General features: G+C 63.4%; 4 protein-coding genes across 8 annotated transcripts; 1 reads left to right on the forward strand and 3 right to left on the reverse strand.

Annotated features, from left to right (window-relative positions):
• Window positions 1–1,599: 1,599 nt before the first annotated feature.
• Window positions 1,600–12,886, forward strand: LOC106978264 (testis-specific serine/threonine-protein kinase 5-like). The gene is made up of 6 exons (XM_015076242.3): window positions 1,600–2,154; window positions 2,436–2,585; window positions 2,784–2,986; window positions 3,085–3,728; window positions 4,178–9,149; window positions 9,724–12,886. Exons 1-4 carry the CDS (start codon window positions 1,993–1,995, stop codon window positions 3,191–3,193), a joined length of 624 nt encoding a protein of 207 aa, XP_014931728.3. The 5' UTR covers window positions 1,600–1,992; the 3' UTR covers window positions 3,194–3,728; window positions 4,178–9,149; window positions 9,724–12,886.
• HGH1 (HGH1 homolog) lies at window positions 4,662–7,863 on the reverse strand. The gene is made up of 6 exons (XM_027063633.2): window positions 7,004–7,863; window positions 6,831–6,931; window positions 6,631–6,729; window positions 6,340–6,431; window positions 6,125–6,247; window positions 4,662–6,041 (listed from the first exon to the last, which is right to left on the reverse strand). Exons 1-6 carry the CDS (start codon window positions 7,627–7,629, stop codon window positions 5,865–5,867), a joined length of 1,218 nt encoding a protein of 405 aa, XP_026919434.1. The 5' UTR covers window positions 7,630–7,863; the 3' UTR covers window positions 4,662–5,864.
• On the reverse strand, window positions 9,690–18,867 carry WDR97 (WD repeat domain 97). Of its 5 annotated transcripts, XM_053208634.1 has the most exons (22): window positions 18,730–18,867; window positions 18,401–18,528; window positions 17,594–18,222; window positions 17,332–17,453; window positions 16,469–17,168; window positions 16,256–16,398; window positions 15,931–16,167; window positions 15,765–15,855; window positions 15,448–15,580; window positions 15,230–15,351; window positions 14,898–14,958; window positions 14,564–14,713; window positions 14,204–14,461; window positions 13,996–14,121; window positions 13,815–13,898; window positions 12,108–12,524; window positions 11,552–12,028; window positions 11,341–11,462; window positions 11,099–11,261; window positions 10,226–10,770; window positions 10,079–10,140; window positions 9,690–10,002 (listed from the first exon to the last, which is right to left on the reverse strand). In XM_053208634.1, the coding sequence occupies exons 1-22, from the start codon at window positions 18,857–18,859 to the stop codon at window positions 9,800–9,802; spliced, it is 5,103 nt and encodes a 1,700-aa protein (XP_053064609.1). In that variant the 5' UTR covers window positions 18,860–18,867; the 3' UTR covers window positions 9,690–9,799. The 5 variants fall into 5 exon arrangements, with proteins under 5 accessions (XP_053064609.1, XP_053064606.1, XP_053064608.1 ...); XM_053208631.1 differs by having other exon boundaries at window positions 15,230–15,580; XM_053208633.1 differs by having other exon boundaries at window positions 15,765–16,167.
• Window positions 18,868–18,975: 108 nt separating this feature from the next.
• MAF1 (MAF1 homolog, negative regulator of RNA polymerase III) lies at window positions 18,976–21,960 on the reverse strand. Its single transcript, XM_027063636.2, has 8 exons — window positions 21,816–21,960; window positions 20,878–21,003; window positions 20,656–20,784; window positions 20,413–20,578; window positions 20,152–20,273; window positions 19,950–20,069; window positions 19,647–19,796; window positions 18,976–19,521 (listed from the first exon to the last, which is right to left on the reverse strand). The coding sequence occupies exons 2-8, from the start codon at window positions 20,958–20,960 to the stop codon at window positions 19,500–19,502; spliced, it is 792 nt and encodes a 263-aa protein (XP_026919437.1). The 5' UTR covers window positions 20,961–21,003; window positions 21,816–21,960; the 3' UTR covers window positions 18,976–19,499.
• Window positions 21,961–22,250: the final 290 nt, after the last annotated feature.

A 22,250-nucleotide genomic window follows, 5' to 3' on the forward strand; every position in this document is an offset into this window, starting at 1 on the left:
CTGTCAGCACAGAGCCTGAAGCAGGGCTCGAACCTACCAGCCATGGATCATGACCTGAGCTGAAGTCAGATGCTTAACGGAAGGAGCCACCCAGGCACCCCAGCTTTCCTACATTAATGCCAATCTCCTTTCTACAACTGGAAGTTCTACGAGAGAAACGCCCATGTCTGTGACTTGCTCCCAAGTGCTGAGCACCAAGCCAGGCACATGATGGGTGCTCAATGAATTTCATAGAATTGACGAATGACTGAGGGTACAGAGAGGGGAGGGCAGGAAAGACTTTGCAAAGGGAGGGTGGACAGAGCGGGGTCCTGCCTGTCTCCTCACAATTCTCACTGGCTTCCAGTTGTGTTCTGGCACTGATGGGAGTTGGGAAGCTAAGAGGGGCATGGTTCCCCGGCTCCACAGCAGCAACTCAGAGGCACAGACACCCCTGGCCAGAGCCACACGGTTTTCCCTTTTGCTAACACCTAACGCCTGAATAACAGCCCCTCTGCTTGAAACCAGGAGCCATTTCTCTTTCCTACCCCTCAGTCAGCAAGGAACCTGTTAGTCTGCCCATTTTCCATGTCGCAGGCAACTTGCCAAACAAGGGCGGTGGGTGGGCAAGGGAATATTAAGCAGAAGCCTACTCTAAGGCGGCTCTGGTCCAACAGGGATAAGAAAATGGGTCCGTCCTACCAGGGCGTCCCCAGGCCTTCACTGCAACAGGCACACTGTGACCGCTGTGGATCCCGGTGGGGAACAAGTCAAGTCCACAGATTCACCAAGCCTCCACCAAGACCCAGGCTCTCCTGCTGTCTCCAGGACATAGCACTGTGCCCTCTAGCTCACAGCAGAAAGGCTGCACGTTTGAACCTCCACTGCCCAAACTGTCACCCGTAAAACAGGAATCACTTGGTGGTGATCCGGTTTGAGCCCCCGGATGTGAACGCCTACCATGGGATGGGCATGTTGGGCACGGCCTGTGAACAGTAAGCAGGGCTGAGGGAGGCGGCAGCCACAGCTCCTGTGACTCCTTAGGGCAGTGCCTGGCACAAGGCAGGTGCTCAGGAACATTAGCTGCTACTGCCCAGGGCAACGGTGCCCAGAGAAGACTCTGGAGGCCAGGGGAAGAAGGGCCGACCACGTTGGCTACTGTCTCCTAGAGCTGGAGGGTTTGAGGTTGGGGCTCAGACCAGGACTGTTGCTTGCCTTGGGGATGTGTCCAAGTCTCCAGAGAGCTCTGGGGGGCAAGGCCTCTTGCAGTAGACCTTGGCCTGGGTGAGAGAAGCTTCTAGGCCACAGCAGAAGAAAGCCAGAGGGCTCCCACCCAATGCCCTTCTGGCTCAGCCTCTCTGGCAGCCCGCCTGGCTGCCACCTAGGTACCCTCTCAAAGCATGAGGGGGCTTCGCTGAAACAGTTGCTAGTATGTGTTGTGCTTCCTTTTCTTTCTTGATGTCCTTAGAGACCCTGCTTACCTTCCTGTGGCTACCCTCCCCACATGCTCCCCACAAGCTTCTTTAAAGGTCCCTGTGGCCAGTCACATTTCGGATGGCCCACAGAGGCCTCACCCTGCCTCGAGGGTTCTCACCCCACAAAGAGTGGGCCCTACAGGGGACAAGGTCGGTTCCAGCAAGACGTTCTCCGGGAAGGCAGGTCCTGGGGGAGAGAAGGACACCCCTCTTCGAGGGCACAATGCAGGGGCAGCTCCAGAACCCTCCATTCTAGAATCTGCCCCTGCTTTCCCAGAGTCTGCCCTGCCCCACACCAGTCCACGGCTGTGTTAGCCTCCCACCCCGAGCTCTCAGCCCTGGTCGCTGCCTGGCCTCTGCCCCGGTCCCATCAGCCTCCTCCAGCCCTGTCGCCCTCGCCCATCTGACACAAGTCAGGCCTCAGCCCTGCTCCCTGACCCCAACTCCCTGCAGTGAGCTGGACCGCCCTGCCCCCTTCCATGGCACCCTGCCCCCCGTGAAGGGCAGTGCCAGGCGAAAGCTGGGCCAGCGAAACTTCATGGAGCAGGTGCGTGAATGCAGGGACAATGGCTACCTGCTCTCTTCCAGGAAGATTGGCTCTGGGGCCTTCTCCAAAGTCTACCTGGCCTGTGCCACACGTGAGCGCATGCAGCACAACGCCAAGCTGGCCTCCGACCTGCGGGACAAGCACCATGCCGTGGTGAGGTGGGCAGCAGGCTCAGCCACCGCCCTCTAGCCCAGCCCCAGTGGGCCCTCTCCTAACCCTGCTGAGGCACCTTCCTGCTGATCTGGCATCCTCTCTGGAGGCCAAGGCTCCTGCAAGCTGGCTACTCCCAGTTCCAGAACCCCTTGAGCACATCAGTGCCAGGAAAGAAGGGGAAGGCCAACGCTGCCCCCCGAGGATGCTGCTTCCCAACCTCACCCCAGCCAAGCTTGGCAATGTGCACAAAGGACATGGGGCCTGTCCGTGTCCCCCTCCAGGGGCTGTGGTCTACACACAACGGCCACCCCCCACCCCTGCGGGTGGCCGTCAAGATCATCTCCACTGCCGAGGCCCCTGTGGAGTTCTCCCAAAAGTTCCTGCCTCGTGAAATATCATCACTCAATGCTACCTATAGGCACCCGAATGTGGTAGGCAGAGGCCCCGACCCAGCCTGTGCCCGTCCTGCCCATCCCCCGCTGCCAGCCGTCACCATTCCAGCTGCCCAGGCCCACCCCCTCTTCCACCCAGGACCCCTCTGCTTGGGGCTCAGCCCCATCCCGAGACCCTGATCCAATGCACCGGACAGCCCCTCCTTGGGTGACAGCAGGTGGGTGGGGGCCCGGCAGGTGCAGCTGTACAAGACCTACCAGAACAGCCAGCGCTCCTCCTTGGTGCTGGAGCTGGCAGCCCGCGGCGACCTGTTGGAACACATCAACTGGGTGTCAGAACGCCGCTGCAGCCCGGGGCTGGATGAGGAGGAGGCCCGCAGACTGTTCTGGCAGCTCGTCAGCGCCGTGGCCCACCACCGCAGCTCCGGCATTGTGCATCGGTGAGGGCGCTGCCGCCTGTGCAGCCTGCTCCCACACCCGCATCAAGAGGCCACGCATCTGAGCCCAGGGCCAGCACCTCTTCCCCTTCCCCATGCAGGGATCTAAAGTGCGAGAATACCCTCCTAGATGACCGAGGCCTCCTAAAGCTGACCGGTGAGCCTTTGGCCCAGCCCCTACCCTCTTCCCTAGATTATCCTGACTCGTGACCCAGCTGGACCCTCAACCCTCCCAGGAGGCCCAGCCCCACCCCTGCCCACAGCTGCACTTGCAGAAACCTACACACGTGATGTCTGCCCCCCAGTCATCCCGCCCGAGCCCTCGCTCTCTCGCCCTCCTGCTCCTCACCTGGGGGACTGCCTGCCCTGTGCCCAACCCCCACCCCACCCCACCCCTTCCCCACTGCAAAGACTTTGGCTTCGCCAGCCATTTGGGCCTCAAGAGCTTGCTGCCGAGCACCTTCTGTGGCTCTGTGGCCTATACAGCCCCGGAGATCCTCATGAGCAAGTACAATGGGGAGCAGGCTGACCTGTGGAGCCTGTGAATGGCGCCCGCAGGCACCCCATCGTAGGCAGGACCTGCGGGAGGGCAGGGGAGGGGGCACGCCCTGAGGAGCCTGTGCCCCCTGGGGCATCATCCTTTACGCCATGGTGACCGGGAAGCTGCCCTTCAAGGAACACCAGACCCACCGCATGCTGCACCTGATGCACCATGGCCCCACCTTCAGGCCGGGCATGTCCCCAGGTGAGTGAGGACACCCTGTGTCCCTTCCGAGCCCCAGCTCGGGCCTGGAAAGTAGGCAAGAGAGACCTGGGTCCAGAGAAGGGTCATGCTGCATGGAGGGAGTGGCATGGGAGACTGACCTGGCACCCCACCCCCAACCCAGGCTGGTAAATGGACCACAGCAACCAGGGGACAGGGAAGCTGGGCTAGAGGACGCCCCGATTCAGACTCCTTGCCTGGAAAGGCAGCGGCCCCACCAAGCTCTGCACCAGCCCAGGGCACGCTGCCCTCCCTCTCCGTGCCCTGATCTCACGATGGTGAAGCACTGACTCCCTCCTCCCTCCAGGCATTTGGGGGGTCCGAATGGGCTGACTCCTCTACGCTGCCAGCGTTGTTGATGGTGATGGATGCAGCTGGGGGGGGGAGAGAGTGGGCAGTGGGAGGCCACAGCTGTGAGTCCTCACCCACAGAGTGCCGGGACCTGATCCGGGGCCTGCTGCAGCTTCGCCCGTGTGCGCGCCTGGGCCTGCAGCAGGTGGCCGCGCACTGCTGGATGCTGCCCGCCACGCACGCGCTCTCTGGCACCACGCTCAGGATGCCGCCAGGTAGGGTGGGGGCCCTGGGAGGGGGGTGTGGGCAGGTGGCTGGCCCCTCAGCGCCCCTCCTGATCCCCCACTGCTGTCGGTTGCAGAGAAGCCAGCTAAGCTTGAGCACTCGGAGCCCGGCAGAGACTCGGAGCCTCCGAGGCGGCGCCCCCCGCACTGCTTCTGGGCCTCCACCTGGGCCGCAGAGGCCGACCCAAGAAGAGGTGCAGGCTCTACCCAGCTGGGGCTCTGGAGCGCGAGGACAGCCAGCCTGGGGGTAGGCGCCTCCAGGCAGCTCCTATCGCGGAGCTCCACATCTGCCATCAGGACCACGCCTGGGCACTACCTGCCATGGGTGGGCAGAGGCGAGGCCAGATAAAGCGTTTATTTTGTGGAGGGGATGTGGATGTCTCTGTGCAGGAAGGGCAACCAGCCACGGGGAACCATCCCGGGAGAACACACTTCCGTGCCACATTTTTAGTTGGGAGGAGAGGAAAACAACAGAGAGTACCAGAGGGGAAAGAGATACCTCACACCCGCGAAGCGACCGGCCTCAACGGGAGGAACCGGAGTGGACCCCCAGCTTTGCAGGCAGTGCCAGGACTGAGGACACGCGGAGTGGGGGTGCTGGGAGCTCTCGCGGCAGCAGCACTCCAGTGCCAGAGTGCAAGGGGCCTGGGAAGGCCAGGACTCTGGAATCCTGGGCCCAAGATGGCCCTGGGAAAGGAGCGCGGCAGGGGGAGGGCCACACTGACCCTCTACCAGGCCTGGTGTGGCAGCTTTAGAACTGAGGGACCACACAAGGAGCTGGGGAAGGACAAGGTTCTTGGGCCCATAGGAGGCTCCAAGGTGACAAAGGGCGGGAAGGGGAGAGATCTGCTTAAGAGCGAGGATGCAGGCACATCACAGAGACACTCTGAGTGTGTCAGGCAAAGGGCTCGGACACTCAAGGAAGCCTTCCAAGGACAGGGCCCGGTCAGAGCGGACAGCAAGTACGTCACAGCAGGGCGGGCCAGAGAAGACAGCAAGGGGCTGAGGGCCGTCCTGGGGCACAGGTCAAGCAGGAAGGTGGAGAGAATGATGGGAACACAGCGCCCAGCAAGCACTCCAAGGACAGGCCAGGGGTCACAGCCCTAGGAGATCCCAGGACAGGCTGATGCTGAAAGTCTCACGAGGCCAGTCCTTTGAGGCTGGGTCTCAGGCAGGGCACGTTGAGGACCCCAGAACAGAGGACTTGGGGTGGGCCTGGCAGCAAAGGGCACTGCTTATACCTGGACGCCCACCGATGCACAGACCTCGACAGTGCCCTCCGGGGCTGCTCAGGCTTGCACTGTTTATCCGTCCCGCCCGTGAGCCATCTTCCTGGAGGCACCTGAGAGTCCTGGAGCACGGCTAGCTCTGACTGACCAGCGCTGCTCCAAGCAACCGGAGTTGCTGGAAGTCACGGGGCACAAAGAGGTCCCCTCGCCCTCCCAGGCGTATCGGACATCCACCCTAGAGACCTCTCGGCAGGGAACAGCCTCTGAGCAAGGAGACCCAGAGGCCCACAGCTGGCTGCGGGAAGGCCCGGAGCTCAGGTGGGTGTAGCCCCTCCAGCTCGTGGCTCCGGAGCCAGCTCCTCTGACCGCTCCCGGGTGTGCTGTTCCTGCTCCTGGTGGTCCAGCCGCCGCAGCTGCTGCTCCACGTCTTCAGGCACCTGCACCTCCAGCAGGTTTTCCATGCCCTGCTCTGGCTCATCCCCAATGAGCACCTGCCAGCAGGGGAGGCAGGTGAGCAGCTGGGGCTGGCGCACCGCGGACATCCCGCCCCCTTCCCCACCAACCCGGCACCCACCTGAATGAGTTTCTCGCAGGCCACGCGCACGTCGGGCTCCGGCTCCCAGCTGTGTAGCTCACGCAGGATCAGGTAGGCTCCCTGGTTCCTCACCTGCTGCCGACCAGGTGCTGTGGCTGTCAGCTGAGAGAGGGCAAAGGTTATCCAGATATGAGCGTGCCGCGCGTGTGTGGCATGTTAGGAGCCGGCATGAATACAGCAGGGCCTCTGCTCACCAGCATGATGGCTTCAATGAGCATCTTTCGGATGTCGGCATCAGGCTCCCTCTGCTTGTCTGGCGGCAGGTACTGCAGGTCAACAGGCAGCCCTAGGGGTGTGTGTGCGAGCCACTGGGTGCCAGCACCAGGCATCAGGCCAGACCCATCCTGGGTTAGCCCCATTCGTGCTCAGCAACTCCCTGGCTGGAAGGTTTCAGCCAGGTCAAGCCCTGGGCATCTTCTCCCTCCCCCCCCCCCCCACGTCCCCTTCTGCCCAGCGAACCCTGAGGCTCCACCCAAGCCACTCACGCTCCATCTCCTCCTCGGAGAAGTCCTCGGGGCCAGCCAGGGGCAGCAGCAAGAAAGGGAGAATGTCCACCTCGGGCCCAAGCAACCACTCGTGGTGTCCTGGGGGGGAGGGGGAACAGGAACGGGGGTCAGTCTAGCGGGGCCCCAAGGCCATCTCTCCGTCCCATCCCCCCAAACGCCACACCCCCACCCCTACTCACGATGCTCGAAGCAGCAGTTTCGGAGAGTCCCCACCACCCCTCCCCTGCGCACGGAGGAGTCTGGGAATTGGGTAAGGGGCAGCAGCCGCTGGACCACGCACCTGAAGGAAGGGATCGCTCAGTGCCATCCCTGTTCACCTCCACCCCCTCCCCGCGGGAGCCCGGGGCTTCACCTGTCGGGGTCCAGCAGGAAGGCGCGCGCCGCGGGACGCTGGCTGAGGTTGGAGAGCATTGGCCCCAGGTAATGCAGGGGCGCGCGGGCGTTGTAGCCAGGCGTGCACAGCGCGCGCACCAGCCGCCCCAGGCCTGACTCCCCCGGCTCCGCGACCTCCAGCGCTGCCATCAGCGCGGCACACGGCGCCGGCTCTCGGCTGAGGTTGGCCAGCACGGCGGCCGCCTCCTCGGCCCAGGGCCACTGTGGATCCAACGCGCGGCCCAGCAGGCGGGCAGGCAGCTCGGGCTCGGCCTGCAGCAACGGCTCGTGCAGGCCGGGCTCGGCAGCGAGGTTGACGAGGGCGCGAGCGGCGTCGCGCGCCGGGGCCGGGGCCGGGGCCGCGGCCAGCTCGACCAGCGCCCGCAGCAGAGCCGCCTGGCCGGCCAGCAGCGTCCGACCGGACCCGGAGCCGGTCAGCTCCAGCACGTGCCGCGCCGCCTCCGCCTGCAGGTCCGCCCGCGCCCCGGGCGCCAGGAAGGGCAGCAGCTTCGCCACCTCCGCCTCCAGGCCGGCCTCCGGCATCGGCGACCCTGCGGAAGCTAGCCCACTAGCCAACGCGCCCGCGCCAGTCCTGGCCTCCCCCATGCCCGCGCGGATCACCCCAGCCGCCACCCGGGCTGAGACCCGGCCCGTCAGAGGAACGGAAGCCGCAGCCACCAGTCGGGAGGCTGCCCACTCCGCGCGCGGGGCTGGGTCGACGTGCGGAGGCGGGGCCGGCGCCCGGAGGCGGAGCCACACCGAGGGCCTGCGCGTTGTGGACTGCGTGCTCCGCCCCCAGCCCCACGCCGCGGCCGAGGGTGGCCCTGGAGGCGCCCGCAAGGAATCGTCGCATGTGGTGTGACCCCGGTCCTAGGGGGACCAACCAGCCAGTGGTAGCTGACGGATTACATGGCCCCTCTTCCATCGTGGGTGGGGCAGAGCTCTATCCTCCCTGGAAGAGTCACATGGTCCGTTACTTTGACTTTTTTTTTTTTTTTTAAGTAATTTCTACCCCCCAGTGTGGGGCTCCAACTCATACCCTGGCACCAAGAGTCGCATGTTCCTTAGACTGAGCCAGGAAGGCGCCCCTGGTTGACTTTCTAATGTTAGACCAGCCTGTATTTCCTGACGTAACCTCCACCTGGTCATGATATATTTTCATTTTTTAAATGTTTATTTTGAGGGGCGCCTGGGTGGCTCAGTCGGTTAAGCGTCGGACTGCGGCTCAGGCCATGATCTGGTGGTTTGTGGGTTTGGAGCCCCAGGTCAGGCTCTGTGCTGATATGGAAAAGCCTGGAGCCTGCTTCGAATTCGGTATCTCCTTCCCTCTCTCTCTCAAAAATAAGCATTAAAAAAAGAGTTCGTGGGAAGGCACGGGAGTGGGGGAGGGGGAGAGAGGGGGAGAGAGAGTCCCAAACAGGCTCTGTGCTACTTTGCACTGATCTCCTGACTGAAATCGTGACCTGAGCCCAAACCAAGAGTCAGAGGCTTAAGTGACTGAGCCACCTAGACGACCCTCTCATGTTGGTATTTTTACAAATATATCTATTTTTACTTATTTTCTCAAGCTCTATGCCCAATGTGGGGCTTGAACTCCTGAGTTCAAGAGTCACACACTCCACCAACTGAGCCAGCCAGGTGCCCCTCTCATGTTGGTATTTTAAAAAGAATTTAATGGCTTTATAACTTAAAGCATGAAACACCTATAGCAGCAGACCACCCTAGGCCTCCTGGTCCTTGTCTTAGCAGGCATGGGTCCTTTTATACAAAGGTCCTGGGGCTTCTTGCCCTACTCTGCGAGGAAAGGGCCACCCTCTTGGCAGCCCCAGAACAAGAGCCCCTGCACAGTTCAGGGCCTGGGGCGGGTGGGTTGCGGACAAATTCTAAGCAGAAAGCCATGGAGAAGAAACTTCTAAAGTCGGAAGCTGAAAACATTCACAGGAAACAAACTGCTGCTTGACGGCCCAAAAGAAGGATGTAAAAGCTAGACTGGCCCTTCGCAAAGGCACACCCCACAGCCAGTGCACACCTGGGCCCTACGAGTTGTCTGACCAGTGTCCTGGGAGCTTTCGACAGCTCAGAAGGAAGCCAAGGCCCTCTGAGCCCTCTGAGACTTCACATACAAGGTATGTCTCCTGACAATTTTCAGGTAGAAGGGTCCAAAGGGTTGCTGTCCCTCTATTGCTTCTTGAATAAAGCACATGGGACTCCATCAGTTCCTCTCCCTTCCAACCCAAGGGTAACCAAGGCACCAACAGATTCTGGTCTCACCTCCGGCAAACTGCAGGCTCCCCTCCCTTACACTTACACACACACACACACGCACACACACACACACACACACACACACCCCTGTGGCCACCTAGACCCTCCCACTCCCTCCATGCCTGGCTACTTGCTGGCCCACAAGTTCCCACTCCCATCTTGACCTCAGTAATTTACTGACAAACGCTGGCTGAGTGCCTAAGCAGGGACAGGCCCCTCTCCAGGCAGACAGCCCCTGCCCCCCCCCTCCCACAAGTGCTGACCATGCCAGACTCCATCGTGGCCCTGGCTCCTGCCTTGCACATGCAGCTGGCCACTGGGAGATTCACAAGACACAAGAAGGACAACCCCCCCCCCCTCCGTGCACCCTTGCAGCCCCCAAAGATGAAGGTGGCACCCAGTTTTCTGGCCACGACCTCTGGACTTTATTTCTAGGGGGAGAACAGTTGGCTGGAAAGCGGCTTCCTGACTCCAGGCTGGAGGGAAGAAGAGACTGGGGCCACCAGCCTGGTCAACTGTAGCTGTCAGGGTTCGTGTCATCTGGCAGAAAGTAGCGCTGTAAAGCAGGCTGCAGGAGCAGTGGGGGCAGCGGACGGGCAGGCCTGGGCCAGGCCGGGGGGAAGGGACGAATTTCCACCCTCGGCAGGGGCAGTTTCAGCATGCGGATGGAGCCATGGAGGGCACTGCCCACCCGGAGCCGGGACGGCATCCGGCCTGTGGGCCAGCAGGACAGTGAGGTCTCAGGCTGAGGTGGAAGTCAAGGTCTAGTTCTCCCCCTGTCCCTACTCACCTCTCAGTCTCATCGGAGACCTCTGGACCTTGGCCTCCTGAAGCCGGAGGATAGGATAGTGCCTGGAGGGGTAGGGAAGTGGGTTTGGCCCCGTCAGCCCCTCAGCTGCCCCACACAGGCCCTGTGCCGGCCTGGTGGCCCCCTCACCAGCGATCCCAGGGCTGTGGTAGCACCGTGTTGGGCACAGGTGGGCGCAAGCTCAGGCATGGGCTCTCGGGCTCCTCCTGCAGGGGACTCTGCTGCCGGGCCCGCTGCTGTTCACAGAAGAAGTTGAGCGCATCGATCGGCCTCAGGTCCAGCATCTGCGACTGTGACCAGTCCGTCTGCTCCAGTGGCAGTGGCTTATCCGGCAGCGCAGTGGGTACTGAGGGCTGCAAATGGACCTCGGACGAGGGGCAGAAGTGTCGCAGTGTCTCTGACAGCGTGCGTCTGGTCCGCCAGAAGCACATTGGTGGAAGCATTTGCTGGGCCTGGGACTCAAGGGTGGCCAAGTCCAGCTCCCCAGGTGAGACCACCAGTGAGGGGGCCCAGGAATAGGCTGAGGGTGTCACTGAGACATGAAAAGGTGACCCAGAAAGCACGGAAATCTGAGACGGGGCCTCCTTGGGAGGAGGGTAAAGTGCCGAGGTCCTGGAGACCTTGGGCAGCACCTCTGACAACTCGGCTACTACAGAAGGCTGCAAGGATTCCATCTGTGGGGGAAACAGCCAGTTGAAGATGCCGCCAAGCTCAAGGCAGAGGCTCTCCCTCCCCCAGCAGGGAGGCCTGAGTGGTGCTGCCCCTGGCCCCAAGCTTCAGACCTGGCTGCAGACTGCTTCCTGGGGAGGAGCAGGAAGATCCCCAGAGATGGGGGTTTGGGGGACAACAGGAGAGGACCAATGAGCACAGGTACAGAGCAAGCCGAAGAGCCAGCCAGCCGTACCTGGATCCCCCCCACCCCGACTTGGGAAAAGCCTAGGGAAAAGACAAGAGGCTCCACTGGCAAGTGGCCTGCCCCCCCCCCCCCCCATCCACCGGGACCTGTAGCCGCTCCATCATTTCCTCCAGCTCCTGGCAGCAGCGTTGGCGCAGTGCAGCCTTGCAGTTGGCGTCCGGGCCCTGGACCCAGGTCGTCATCTCCTTGAACAGAAAGCCCTGCGGATCCTGAAGGCCTAGCCCTTCCAGCAGCTTCTTGAGCCAGGGCCTGGGACAGTGGTGAGCAGCTAGCTTATCCAGAAGCCTTCCTCAGCTGGTGGTGAGGATGAGTAGGAAGCAAAACTCACCGGCAGGAGGCTGGCGAGTAGAGGAAGTAGGACATGAGCTCCAGCACCACCTCGCGGGACTCCAGGGAGCATGCCAGAAGGAGCTGCAACGCCAGCATCACGAACTGCTTCTGCGTCTGGTCCTGAGCGCAGAGGGGCAAAGCAGCCGGGTAGGTGCCGGAGGCCCGGGGCGGGCCGGTGGGCGGGGCTGGGGGCGGGGCCAGGGGTGCACCTCGAGGCTGGGGGGCTGGTCCAGGTTGAGCAAGCGCTCCAGGATGCCCCGCAGCCGGTTACAGAGGTCTCTGCTCACGTCAGGCAGCAGCCACAGCAGCGCTCCCAGGATGTGCACGCGGTCTGCCCAGGAGGCCTCGTCCAGCAGGCCCATGAGCAGCGAGGCCAGGCCCTCCACCGTGCCCACTTCGGGATACACCTGTGATACCCAGCGCCGAGGCCCTGTTCCCTGCACTGCCCACCTCCCCGCCAGCCTGTGCTTCCCAGGTGCCCGAGACCCCCGAACCTTCAGGTTGAAGATGGGGAACAGCTTTTTGAACCAGTTCTGGCAGACGAAAAACTGCAGAAACCTGGGCAGATGGCCGTAGCGCTCTTCCCAGAGCGAGCGCCTGAAGGGGTACGAGGGGCCGCGCGAGGCCTGGGTCCCGGCGGAGGCGTCACGAGAGTGCGAGGGCTTCGGGGTCCAATCCTCGGGGCTCTGCGGGGCAGCGGCAGCAGCTGCAGGCCCCCCTCTCCGCTCCTGACCTTGGCAGCCCCGGGGCCTAGTGGGTGCCTACCTTGGCCTCCTCCAACTCGGAGAGGTGCCCGCGTGGGCTCAGGGAGTCGGAGGCCCAGTCCAGATACAGCTCGTCCTCCTCCTCCTCCTCCGCCTCCTCTTCCCCCAACCACCGGATCAGCTTCTGCTGCCACTTGGCGTGCCGCTGCCTCCCGCGTCGTCGTGGCAGCCACATGTCCTGGCTCCCACCTGGCTGCAGAGGGGAGAGCACGGGTGGCCGCTGGCATGCTGCGGGAACTCGGGCCCCCTTCCACAGAGCCCAGGAGCGAGCCCCCCGGTCCTCCCTTGCCTGGTGTCTGCCATGGCTGGTGAGCGGGGCGGGGGCTCCGAGGCCGCTGACCTCCCTGTGCGGCCACATCTGCTGCAGCACCACGGAGTTGGGCACGCTGCCGGGGAAGTGGATGGGCCTGCGCGAGGGCTGCAGGTGGACACGGCGGGGTGGGCTGAGAACCCGAACTCCACCCGCCCTCCCACCCCACTCAGTGGCCGGTCCAGCTCCGCGGCCGGGTCTCCGGGAGCTGAACCGGACTCGTGCCCCCGTCCACGTGCACCTGTGTAACACCCCCGGACCGTACAGACTGGGAACTAAAACTTCATCCTCCTTTGAAAGAGGAACTGCATGGAGCTGGGCAGAGGCTCAACAGTGGACTGCGGCCCTGAGCTCTTGGGCGCAAGTGGACACTCTAGCTGCTGGGTGGGTAGAACGTGCAACTCTTGATCTTAGGGTTTTGAGTTCAAGCTCCACACTGGGCTTGAAAATAAAATCTTGCGAAAAAAGGACACTCTGTGAAAACTGGTTTCCGGTAACCAGACTAAAGTGCCCAGAAAAGCAGCGACGTGTACAATGTGATTACATCTTCTAACCACAACTTTTAGAAAGCAACCTGTGTGAGTTCCCTAATGCCTCTGCACTTTGCGAGTGAAGACCCCTGGCTTTTGCTCGTCAACAGGACTCAATCTGGGTTGCTACCAAATCTGTGCTACCCGGATCGTGACTCCCTGTTTTCTCAGTCAACACCCAAAACGCTCAGACAGGCAAAGAGAACCTTTAGAAACCAGGTGGAAGGACAGTCAAGGGAGGCATCAGCTGTGACGACTGAGGAGGAAATCTGGGCAGCCTCTGGGGAGCCCTGACACCCCCACACCCTCTCCACGGGACTTGGCCCCCAGCCCTGGAACCGGGATGTCCATAAGAATTGGTGCTAGGAGCCTGGAGAGGTGGGCTGAGGGTTTGGGTAGATGGCACGGCTGCAGGAAGGATCGCAATGGAGTACCGCCCCGGGCAGATGACAGTGCCAGCGTGTGCAGGGAGTCTGGGATGGAGACGTTGGGAAGCTGGCAGAGTGCAAGGGGCCAGCTCCTGTGGCCTCTGCTCCTGTAAAGGGAGAGGACTCTGGTCTTCCAGACAGTCCGTATGGCACCTGCTCACCCAGCACTTTCACTGGGGAGGAGGTGTGCCGGCACAATGAGCTGGCAGAGGCCTTGGCTGTGCCTAGTGTCTTCTCTGGGAGTCTCTGGCCCTCTGGCCGCAGGCCCCCAGAAAGCAAGGAGTCAGGGCCCACAGACAATAGCACCACGGCTGGGCTGGCCAGGAGGTGGGGGGAGGGCGACAGGCGGCTCGTAGGTCAGATTGGACCAGGAGGTCTGCAGCAGAGGGACGATGGGGTGCGTGAGAAGGCTGCCACCAGAGAGAGCAAGGGACCCTTACCTCACAGGGCTGAATGGTGGCAGGAAAGAAGCCTTGGAGGTTGGAGAGGAGCTCCTCGGGCCGCCTCTTCATCAGGAGGGGGATCTGGGGCAGCAGAGGGGCTCAGAGCCAAGCGTGGGCCCCCAGTGCCCCTGCAGCTCTGCTCCTGGGTGGGCAGCACCCACCCGCCTGGGCGCCTCACCCTGTGCTGTATGTGGGGGGATGGTAGGCCCGGGACCACAGGCTTCTCCCCTCGGAGCCGCTCCAACTGCAGCTGCAGGTCCAGACTGAGGCCCAGGCTGCCGCTCAGAGAGGAGCGGGCCAGCAGCTGAGGTGAGGGAGGAGGAGTCGCAGGGTGGGGGGCAGGGTCATGGGGGCAGGGTCGAGGTGGGAGGGGCGGGAGGCCTTACCTGGGAGGCCCTGCTGTGCACCCCCCAGTGGGGGTGGGGGGTGGGCAAGGGGACTCGGGGAGGGGGGGCGAAGCGCTGGCCCCCGGTCCCCAGGTCCTGCAAGGGGCGGGCTGCCGGCCCCCTTAGGGCTTCGGTGCAGACCTCAGCCTGCCTAAGACTGAGGGCAGCTGTGGGCGAGGCACACACATCGCAGGTCTCTCTCTCCAGTGTGAGGGTCACAGTACTCCATTGCTGGGACTCTCTTCCAGAACGCATGCCCTGGAAGGGGTGCAAAAGGGATAGGCAGGGGTGAGGGGTGAGGCCCCGGGGTGAAGGGAGGGGCTGGAGTCTGGGCTGAGGCTGGGGAGGCTCTATACCCACCAGCAAGCCAGGGCCATAGATGAGACGCAGATAGTTGTCAAAGGCCTCCTGCCGCTGTTGCCAGGAGGGTGGGGGCTGGGCTGCCGGGACCACCAGCCCCAGTCTCAGCATCTGAAGGTCTTCATCCCGGGAAACTAGGGCTTCTAGGTCCTGGGTGGGGGTTAGGGGTCAGCCCATTCCTCCTTCAGTCTTGCCATCTGCTTTCCAGACAGCCACGGGATCCCACGCCTGCCCCAGGGGCTGAAGGAGAGTGGCCTGAGCCCAGGGAAGGTTGAGGGGCTGGGGCTTTGGGATGGTGAGGGGGTTGGGGGTTGGGGGTCGGGACCCACCCCACCTCCTCCAACACTGGCTGCTGAGGTGTGGCCGTCTGGTGATGGATGAAAGACAAGTCCGTGCTGCAGACAGGGATGGGCACAGGTGGGACACTAGCTGTCATCACCAGGGGGACTGGGCAGAGGCTGGGACCAGCACCTGGGGGTGGGCATGGCCAGACCTCTGTCAGAACACAACCCAACAGCTAGGAGTGGGGATGCCAGGGCTGGGACAGGTTGGGGTGGTCTAAGTGGCCTGGGAGCTCTGGGTCCCCGTGCTGGGTGCACGCAGCCAGGCCCTGACTCGGGGGAGCTAGGCAGGGGCCTCTAGAACAGTTCAGCTGGGCCAGCAGACCTAAGACTGGCCACCCCACGTAAGCTGGTGAGCCTCTGCAGCTGGGCTGAGGTCAGCGACTCCTGGGTGGTCAGTGGCAGGGGAGGGTCATCCACCACATCAGGGACCTTCCGGCATAGCTTCTGAACAGGAGAAAGAAACCTACAGCTCTGGCCTGGGGGGGCCTGTCTGCCCACAGCAGCCTCACTCTGCCCAGGAATCCTGTGCCCACTGCATACCTTAACCAGGTAAGATGTGGGCAGGTAGAGCCTATGGGACACGAGGCAGAGTCGGGAGCCCAGAGCCAGCACCAGGTCCCCACTGTCGCTGCAGAAGGTCAGGGCCTGAGGGGCGCCATTCAGCCGCAGGAGCCTGAAGGGAGTGGCCAGGGTGAGAATCCAGCCCTGCTCCAGAGGAGGAAACTGAGACACTAGCAGGGACAAGCCCCCTTTCCCCTGTCCAGCCTCTGGGCTCTGCTGGGGGCAGAGGTAGGGGAGCCCTGCTGGCTGCCGACAGGCTCCCAACCCCCCCCCCCCCCTTCCCAGCCCCAACCCACCTCAGCAGGCGATTCTCGGCTGTCCAGATGCGGACGGTGCAGTCCAGGCTGGAACAGGCATACAGCTTGAGTGTGGGACAGCAACACAGGCCTGAGGGACCAGGGCTCAGCGTGAGGGACCAGGGCCAGAGGATGGCCTGGGCTTTATTTTTGGCCTGCCCCTCACCAGTGATGTGGTCCGTGGGGTCATCCTGGGGCCGGTGATCGTAGCGGAGGCTGTTGCCCAGGCCAAACTGCACCAGGCCGTAGGTGGCGCTGTCTGGGTCCTCAAAGCCCACAGTCACCCGCTTCCCCAGAGCGCAGAGCACCGTCGCCGGGTGGCAGCAAGAGAAGGTTTGCAGCAGGCAGAGGCTCTCCTCAGCATAGGGGAAGACACGCCACATCTTCACGGTCAAGTCTCCGCCTGCTCAGGTGGGAGGCAGGACTGCGCCTTTGTCTGGGGAGGGAAGGGGTTCCCAGGCCAGCCCCCTGGGGGGAGGAGAGATGCTGACCAGAGGACACAATGCAGTTCCAGGTAGATGCAATGGCGGTGACGGGGCCCGGGCTGTGTGCCTCGGTTTGGAAGACGGGCTTCGACCAGCGCCACTCAAGGACCGATAGGGTGCCATCCGTGTGTCCCACCACGGGCAGGTACCTACGCGTGACATTAGCCAGTCGGCGCGGGCACCATCACCTTGCCCCACGTGGGCGGCTCCGGCACCCACCGGTTTTTGTCCTTCCGGGGTCGGGCCAGGTCACTGAGGCACAGCTCGCCCCCATGCTGGCGTACGATCTGCCAGCTGGCGAATGCGCTGCTGGGGTCTGTGAGGTGGCTGTATAGGTGCAGGCAGCAGGGCCTGGGCGCAGGGGCCGGGGGCGGGCACACCCGGTTTAGCACGCGCATGGGGCATCGTGCAGCGTTGGCACACACCAGGTGTCCGGCGCGTGTCAGCAGCCACAGTGCTTCGCGCGGTAGGCAATAAAGCAGCGAGGCTGCGCCGTCCTCCGGTTCGAGCAGCAGCGCGCTCACCGTGCGCCCGGTGGCGACCGACACGAGGTACACCGAGCCATCGGCGCATGCGCACACAAGGCGCATAGGCAGCGGCGGGTGCGCGGGCGCGGGCAGCGCGGGCGCGGTCTGCAGGTGGAGCACCTGCGCTGACAGCTGCGCCAACGGCGAGTAGAGCTCGCGAAGGAGCCACAGCTCCACGCTGCTCGCGCTCAAAGAGAGCACTGGCCAGCCGGGGCCAGCGGGCGCCAGCAGGCGGTTCACGTGCCCAGATGGCACCCCTCGGCCCCGGCTGCTCAGCGCCACCTCGCCCACCTGTGCTGACGCCTGCAGGTCCCACGTGCGCAGCGTCCCATCCTGCGAGGCTGACAGGACTAGGGCGGTGTTCGGCAGCACGGCCACAGCTGTCACTGGGCCTGTGGGAGGGGCACCAGGGGATCAGGGAAGGGGAGCAGGCGGCCCAGGATGCAGCCGGTGCAGAGAAGCTCGGGGAAGGGCTGACGGAGACTCCCGACCACCGGAGCTCTTACACAGGGTGGAGAGAGAACGGGCCTCAAGAGCCTAAGTGGTATGGCGCACCTGTGTGGCCCACGAACACCATCCGGACCTGCCAGTCGGCCTCCCACACCTTCACTGTGCTGTCGCGAGAAGCCGTCACCATGGCCTCTACCTCCTTGCAGTAGGCCAGGTCCGAGATGGTGCTGAAGGGGAAGAGAGGCCTCCGCAGACTCAGCACCCCCTGGTGTGTGAGCCCCGGCGCCCCTCCATGACTTGTTTTCCCTCCTGGATTCACCCGTCCTCTCTCACCCCACCTTCCTCCCAGTCCCTAGACACCCCTCACGTTTTATGCAGGTCCCGGCGCACGTCTACGAGAGACCAGCTGTCCAGAGCAAAGGTGAGCACAGCCGAGCCACAGGCCGCGAAGCAGCATGGGGCTTGGTGGGAGGGCAAGGGCCCGAGAACCAAACGGGTGACTGCACCTGCAGGGCTTGGTGGCAGCTGCAGAGGTGACCCACACGGCACCAGGCAGCGGCCTCCTGAACGGAACTTCCAGAGCACCAGGCTGCCTCCTTCCTCTGCCACCAGCAACAGCCCCAGGCTGGGCACCGGCAGACAGCAGACGGGCTGGTGGCCCGGCACCCTGGCCACCCCTGGCTTGCTCAGCCACAGCAGGCTGAGGTCAGGCCTTAGTATGGCCAGCCCCTCGGGGCCCCAGCCCACAAAGCGGCCCACAGCACCCAGAGGGCCTGGCACCGCCACCAGCCCCGTGAGCACTGCTGGGGCACACAGCTTCTCGTAAGCCCAGCCGTCTTCTCTGTGCAGGTGCAGGCGGCCTGCACCATCCAGCACCACGAAGCGTCTGCCCGCTGGGTCCTGCGCCACTGAGCGCAGCCCAGCTGCCACCGTCAGGTGGCGCAGCGGCTCCAGCCCGTGTGTCAAGCGGCCCACGCACAGCTCGGCTCTCTTTTCCTGTGGGCAGGGGCGAGCAGGCCTGCATTCAGCTGGGGGAGGGGGGGTGCTGGAAGAGAGGTAGTGCCCCTGCCTAGGGGAGCCAAAGGGATCCGGGCTGGGGGCATCCTAGGGACAGCGAGGGGAAGAAATGGGCCAGAAAAGAGGCCTCGAGGCAGGTGCCACAGGCAAGCCCCACCTTTTCCACGAAGTCACGGAGGCCTGTACGCAGGAGTAGCCATAGCTGGCGGGCACGGGCGCGCGGGGTCATGTTCTGCCACCGCAAGCTGCTGGTAAAAAGCCCCGGGACTGGCTCCGAAAACGACTCTGCGGGTCAGCAGTGGAAACACTGTCGATGTGTGGTCTTGGGCCCCAAACTCTGGAGGCTGTAGGCAGCCAGGGGCCCTCCCGAGTGCCTCGCCAGGTTAGGGGACTCCCCACGGAGTGTTGTGTCGCAGCAGACAGAACGGGTGCCTGAGTGAGGCCTGTCACGTGGGGATCTGGGGCGGCGAGGCCAGGCCACCTCACCATTCTTCTCCTTGAGCAGCCCTGGATCCGGGACGTCATAGTTGTCGGCATCATACAAGTCGAGATCCAGGATCAGGCTGTCACCTTCTACTGAAAAGGGGTTGCTGACATCTGACACTCCCGTCTCCATTTTGGCCTCTGCAGGTCCCGGCCGCTCAACAGCCCCTAAGACCGTTGCTAGGATACCGGAGGCAGTAGCCCCGCCCTTGACGCAGACCCCGCCCCACACGCAGCACGGAGCCCAGGTCCCCACTAAATCACAGAAATTTTTTATTGGAAACAAACCAGCTGCAGCAAAGTGACACTCAGTGCACGCTGCCCAACGGGCAGGGTACGGGGGGAGGGTGGCACAGGTGGGCGTCAGGGGCTGGCCAAGCCCGGCGTGGTGACCGCAGGGGCCTGCTTACTGGGTCTCGGGCCCTTTGGGCTGGAGTGTGCAGGCCCAGGCCTGATCCGGCACGAAATACAAAAATAAACTCTGTAGTCCAGCTGTCCCTGCCTGTGTCAGTTCGTCGGGGCAGGGCAGTGGCTCTTCCCACCAGGCCCTGTGCTGTCCAGCCCGACCACAACATGGGCAGCTGGAGCCCGTGGGGGTGAGCAGACGTCTGCAGGCGGGAGCCAAAGGGCTAGGTGGGCGTGGCCTTGGGCGGCGCTGCAGCCTTGGCAAGCCCCGGGATGACCACCAGCTGGGGAGGCCTTGGGGCACCCTCAAGTGAGGGTTCCAGGCACTGGCTGAAGCTGAACGAAGCTGGGGCCTCTGCTCCTCGTCCTCACATACAGACCACCGGGACCCTGGGCAGAAGACGGCACACAGTGAGCTTCCAGAGCCAAATCCCAGGAGGTCAGGCAGAGAGGCACCCACTCTGTGCTATCGACCCCTGGCTACAGAGAGCCAGGCCACAGCCACCGTCACACACCTGTCCTCCTCCATGGCGCTGGTCTCCTCGGGTCCGCCCTCACTGCCTCCACTTCCGCTCTCTTCTTCCTCCTCCTCCTCTTCCTCCTCCTCCTCGCCCAGCTCCATGTCTAGCTCGTTGCCGGCCTCCGAGGGAGTATACGTGGATCCGCTGGGGGAGGTGTGGGAACGGGTCTTAGGACTGCCTGTCCCTGACCCGTTGCTGACCCCAGGGAGGACAAAGTCAGGAGCGGGGTGGGTACAGCTGGGGAAGTGGCATGTGACAAAGCAGGGGCTAAGGGAAAGGAGGCGGCCAGGCGCCCACCTGATGGACCGGCAGCTGAAGAACACGACCCGCTTCAGCCGCTTGTTGTAGAAGAAGTAGTTGAAGGACCAGAGGCTGCCATCCTCCCCAAAGGGGTCTGAGTCCAAATCCGGGTTGTAACTGCAGAGCGTGGGGCAAGAAGTGGCATGAAGGCCCAAGTGCCACATACACCCATGGCCCTCCTGCAGGAATGCCGGCCCACCTGTAGATGTCACACTCGGACAGGCAGATCTCCTCATCTACTGCGTTCCAGAGCTGCGGCTTCAGGGCCTTGAAGTCCTCCCGTACGGCTGAAAACAGGCTGCAGTTGACTGCGTTCACCACCTAGGATGGTCACGGTTGGGACTGGCTAGGACGCAGAACGGGAGGCATGAACTGGGCAGAACCCAGGGGCCACTATAAGTCGGAAGGACAGTCGAGATAGCTGTGGGGCTGCAGGTCCCTCCCCCCACCTGACCCTCACCCAGCTGAGGCTGGGTTCCCTGCTGAACTCATGGCTTCGGGCTGTGCTGAAGTCATAGTCAGGCCGGAAGGACTCGTTGAGCGTGGCAATCAGGTAGAAGAGCGTCTTGCGGCTGCACTTGTCGCTCAGCGGGCCCTCATCCTCACCACCTTGGCTCTTGCTCAGTCTGCAGAGAGAGAAGCATCAGCCCAGCACTGCCCTGAACCCCACAGCCCAGTGCAGGCACGCTCTGCGGCAGCTTACCTGCTGGGGCTGAGGCCCGACGTCTGGGGTGGAGACAGCGCCTCCAGCACGTGGGGCTGGCCCTCCTGGCAGAACTGCTTAAACATGTGCTTGTCGTCTCCCGCCATCTTACACGAGTAGCTCTCGATCCTGCAAGGGGCACGTGGGACCACGGAGCATGCCACCCATCAGGTTCAACTCAAGGGTCTCTGAGACACCAGCCTACACAACCCCCCACCTCACCTGCCAATGATGTGGGCGTCTCCAGTCTCCACTGTTAGCTGCGAGTTGATGGCTTCGAAGCTCGAGTTCTCCAACAGCTTCATGTCCTTGGGGAGGGGGTCCTGCGCTCAGAGGGGCTAGTGCTGCCTGAGGGTGGGAGACCGGTCCATGAGTATCTGGCCCCTGGGGCTCAGCCTCTGGCCTCCCAACCGGGTAAGTGGAGCCGCTGTAAACAAGCCGGGTCCCTCCTGCGGCTTACTCCTAAGCCCTCCGCGCTGGTAGGAGAGGCGGATTAGATCCTGTTACCTGAGAGTGGTGACCTGAGGCTCTGGCTCGGCCAACCCTCTCCCCGTCCCCATACCTGGGGGCGCACCAAGTATCTTGCTCATGCTGGGGCCTCTGGTTTATCTCCCTGGACACTGCCCACCGCGACAGAAGAGCCTCCTCCACCGTTAGGGGTGAGGGTCACTGTGAGCCCCCAAAAGTGCGGGACTCCTGCAGTACCCCTCCGGCCAAGCTCCTCAGCTAGGCTAATAACCCGCACCGGGTTAGGATCCAGGACACCTGGGGCTGGGGCTGGGGCCCTGCGGTCACCTGGGCGCAGCGCTCTTCCCTGTTCTACGGGCTCTCTATCCAGGTAAAGAGGAGAGCCATAGGCTTCCTCCGTTCTTCCCCGCGCCTAATTTCTTCGTAAATTAGTGACGCCACGGAACAGAGGCAGGCACCAAGACCCCCGAAGGGCCGGTCGGCCGGCCGCTAGCGCTCCAGCGTCAGCCTGGCCGCGCCCGCCTCTCCGCCGGGCTAAGGGAAACCCCAGCCTAGTCGCGGACAACTACAAATCCCAGGAGGCAGTGCGCCCCGGGACTCGCGCACGCGCGCACGCTCGCCGGCGCGAAGACCGCTGGGGGCTGGAGTTCTGAAGGCCCCGACACGGCGCCGGTCACAGAGCGGACACCTACCTGCTTGCGCAGCGCTCAGTGTGGCCGGGCCGGGTCTGGCCGGTTGACTTCGGCGCGGGTAAGGAGGCGGTGTGGGCTCCGGGCAGCTCGGGCTCCTCAGGACCGGAGGGCGGCGCCGCGGCCTCCGTTCGGGCCGCACTGTATCCGGGGGAAGAAGCTCCGCGACGACGTCCCGTTACTCCCGGCCCTGCCGGCCCTGCCGGGCTGCCACCGCGACATAGCCTCGCCCCTGGAAGGCGACCGACTATCGCGACCGACCTGCCCGCCGACCGCCACAGAAGGCCCGAGAGAGCAAAGGACCGAGCGAGCGACCTCTGCCTCCCCGGGCCGGACAACAACAAGCGTCCGCAAGGCCCGGCCCCCCGCCCCTGAATGGCCTGGTCCAGCCGCCGGGATCGAGAGCTCGGCTAGCCATTGGGGGCGTCTCCCGCCGTT

The sequence above is a fragment of the Acinonyx jubatus genome, chromosome F2, assembly GCF_027475565.1.
Source record: "Acinonyx jubatus isolate Ajub_Pintada_27869175 chromosome F2, VMU_Ajub_asm_v1.0, whole genome shotgun sequence".
Lineage (NCBI taxonomy): Eukaryota > Metazoa > Chordata > Mammalia > Carnivora > Felidae > Acinonyx > Acinonyx jubatus.

Coding starts and splice junctions, on each gene's coding strand:
- LOC106978264 (XM_015076242.3), top strand. CDS start 1,993: ATGGAGCAGGTGCGTGAATGCAGGGACAATGGCTACCTGCTCTCTTCC. Junction 2,155..2,435: donor GGGACAAGCACCATGCCGTG/GTGAGGTGGGCA, acceptor GTCCCCCTCCAG/GGGCTGTGGTCTACACACAA. Junction 2,987..3,084: donor AGCTCCGGCATTGTGCATCG/GTGAGGGCGCTG, acceptor TTCCCCATGCAG/GGATCTAAAGTGCGAGAATA.
- HGH1 (XM_027063633.2), bottom strand. CDS start 7,629: ATGGGGGAGGCCAGGACTGGCGCGGGCGCGTTGGCTAGTGGGCTAGCT. Junction 6,730..6,830: donor AAACTGCTGCTTCGAGCATC/GTGAGTAGGGGT, acceptor CCTCCCCCCCAG/GACACCACGAGTGGTTGCTT. Junction 6,432..6,630: donor CTCCGAGGAGGAGATGGAGC/GTGAGTGGCTTG, acceptor ACACACCCCTAG/GGCTGCCTGTTGACCTGCAG.
- WDR97 (XM_053208630.1), bottom strand. CDS start 18,859: ATGGAGACGGGAGTGTCAGATGTCAGCAACCCCTTTTCAGTAGAAGGT. Junction 18,529..18,729: donor GCTGCTCAAGGAGAAGAATG/GTGAGGTGGCCT, acceptor GCTGACCCGCAG/AGTCGTTTTCGGAGCCAGTC. Junction 14,714..14,897: donor AGCAGCCAGTGTTGGAGGAG/GTGGGGTGGGTC, acceptor ACCCCCACCCAG/GACCTAGAAGCCCTAGTTTC.
- MAF1 (XM_027063636.2), bottom strand. CDS start 20,960: ATGAAGCTGTTGGAGAACTCGAGCTTCGAAGCCATCAACTCGCAGCTA. Junction 20,274..20,412: donor GGGAACCCAGCCTCAGCTGG/GTGAGGGTCAGG, acceptor TGACCATCCTAG/GTGGTGAACGCAGTCAACTG. Junction 19,797..19,949: donor TTCAGCTGCCGGTCCATCAG/GTGGGCGCCTGG, acceptor CACCTCCCCCAG/CGGATCCACGTATACTCCCT.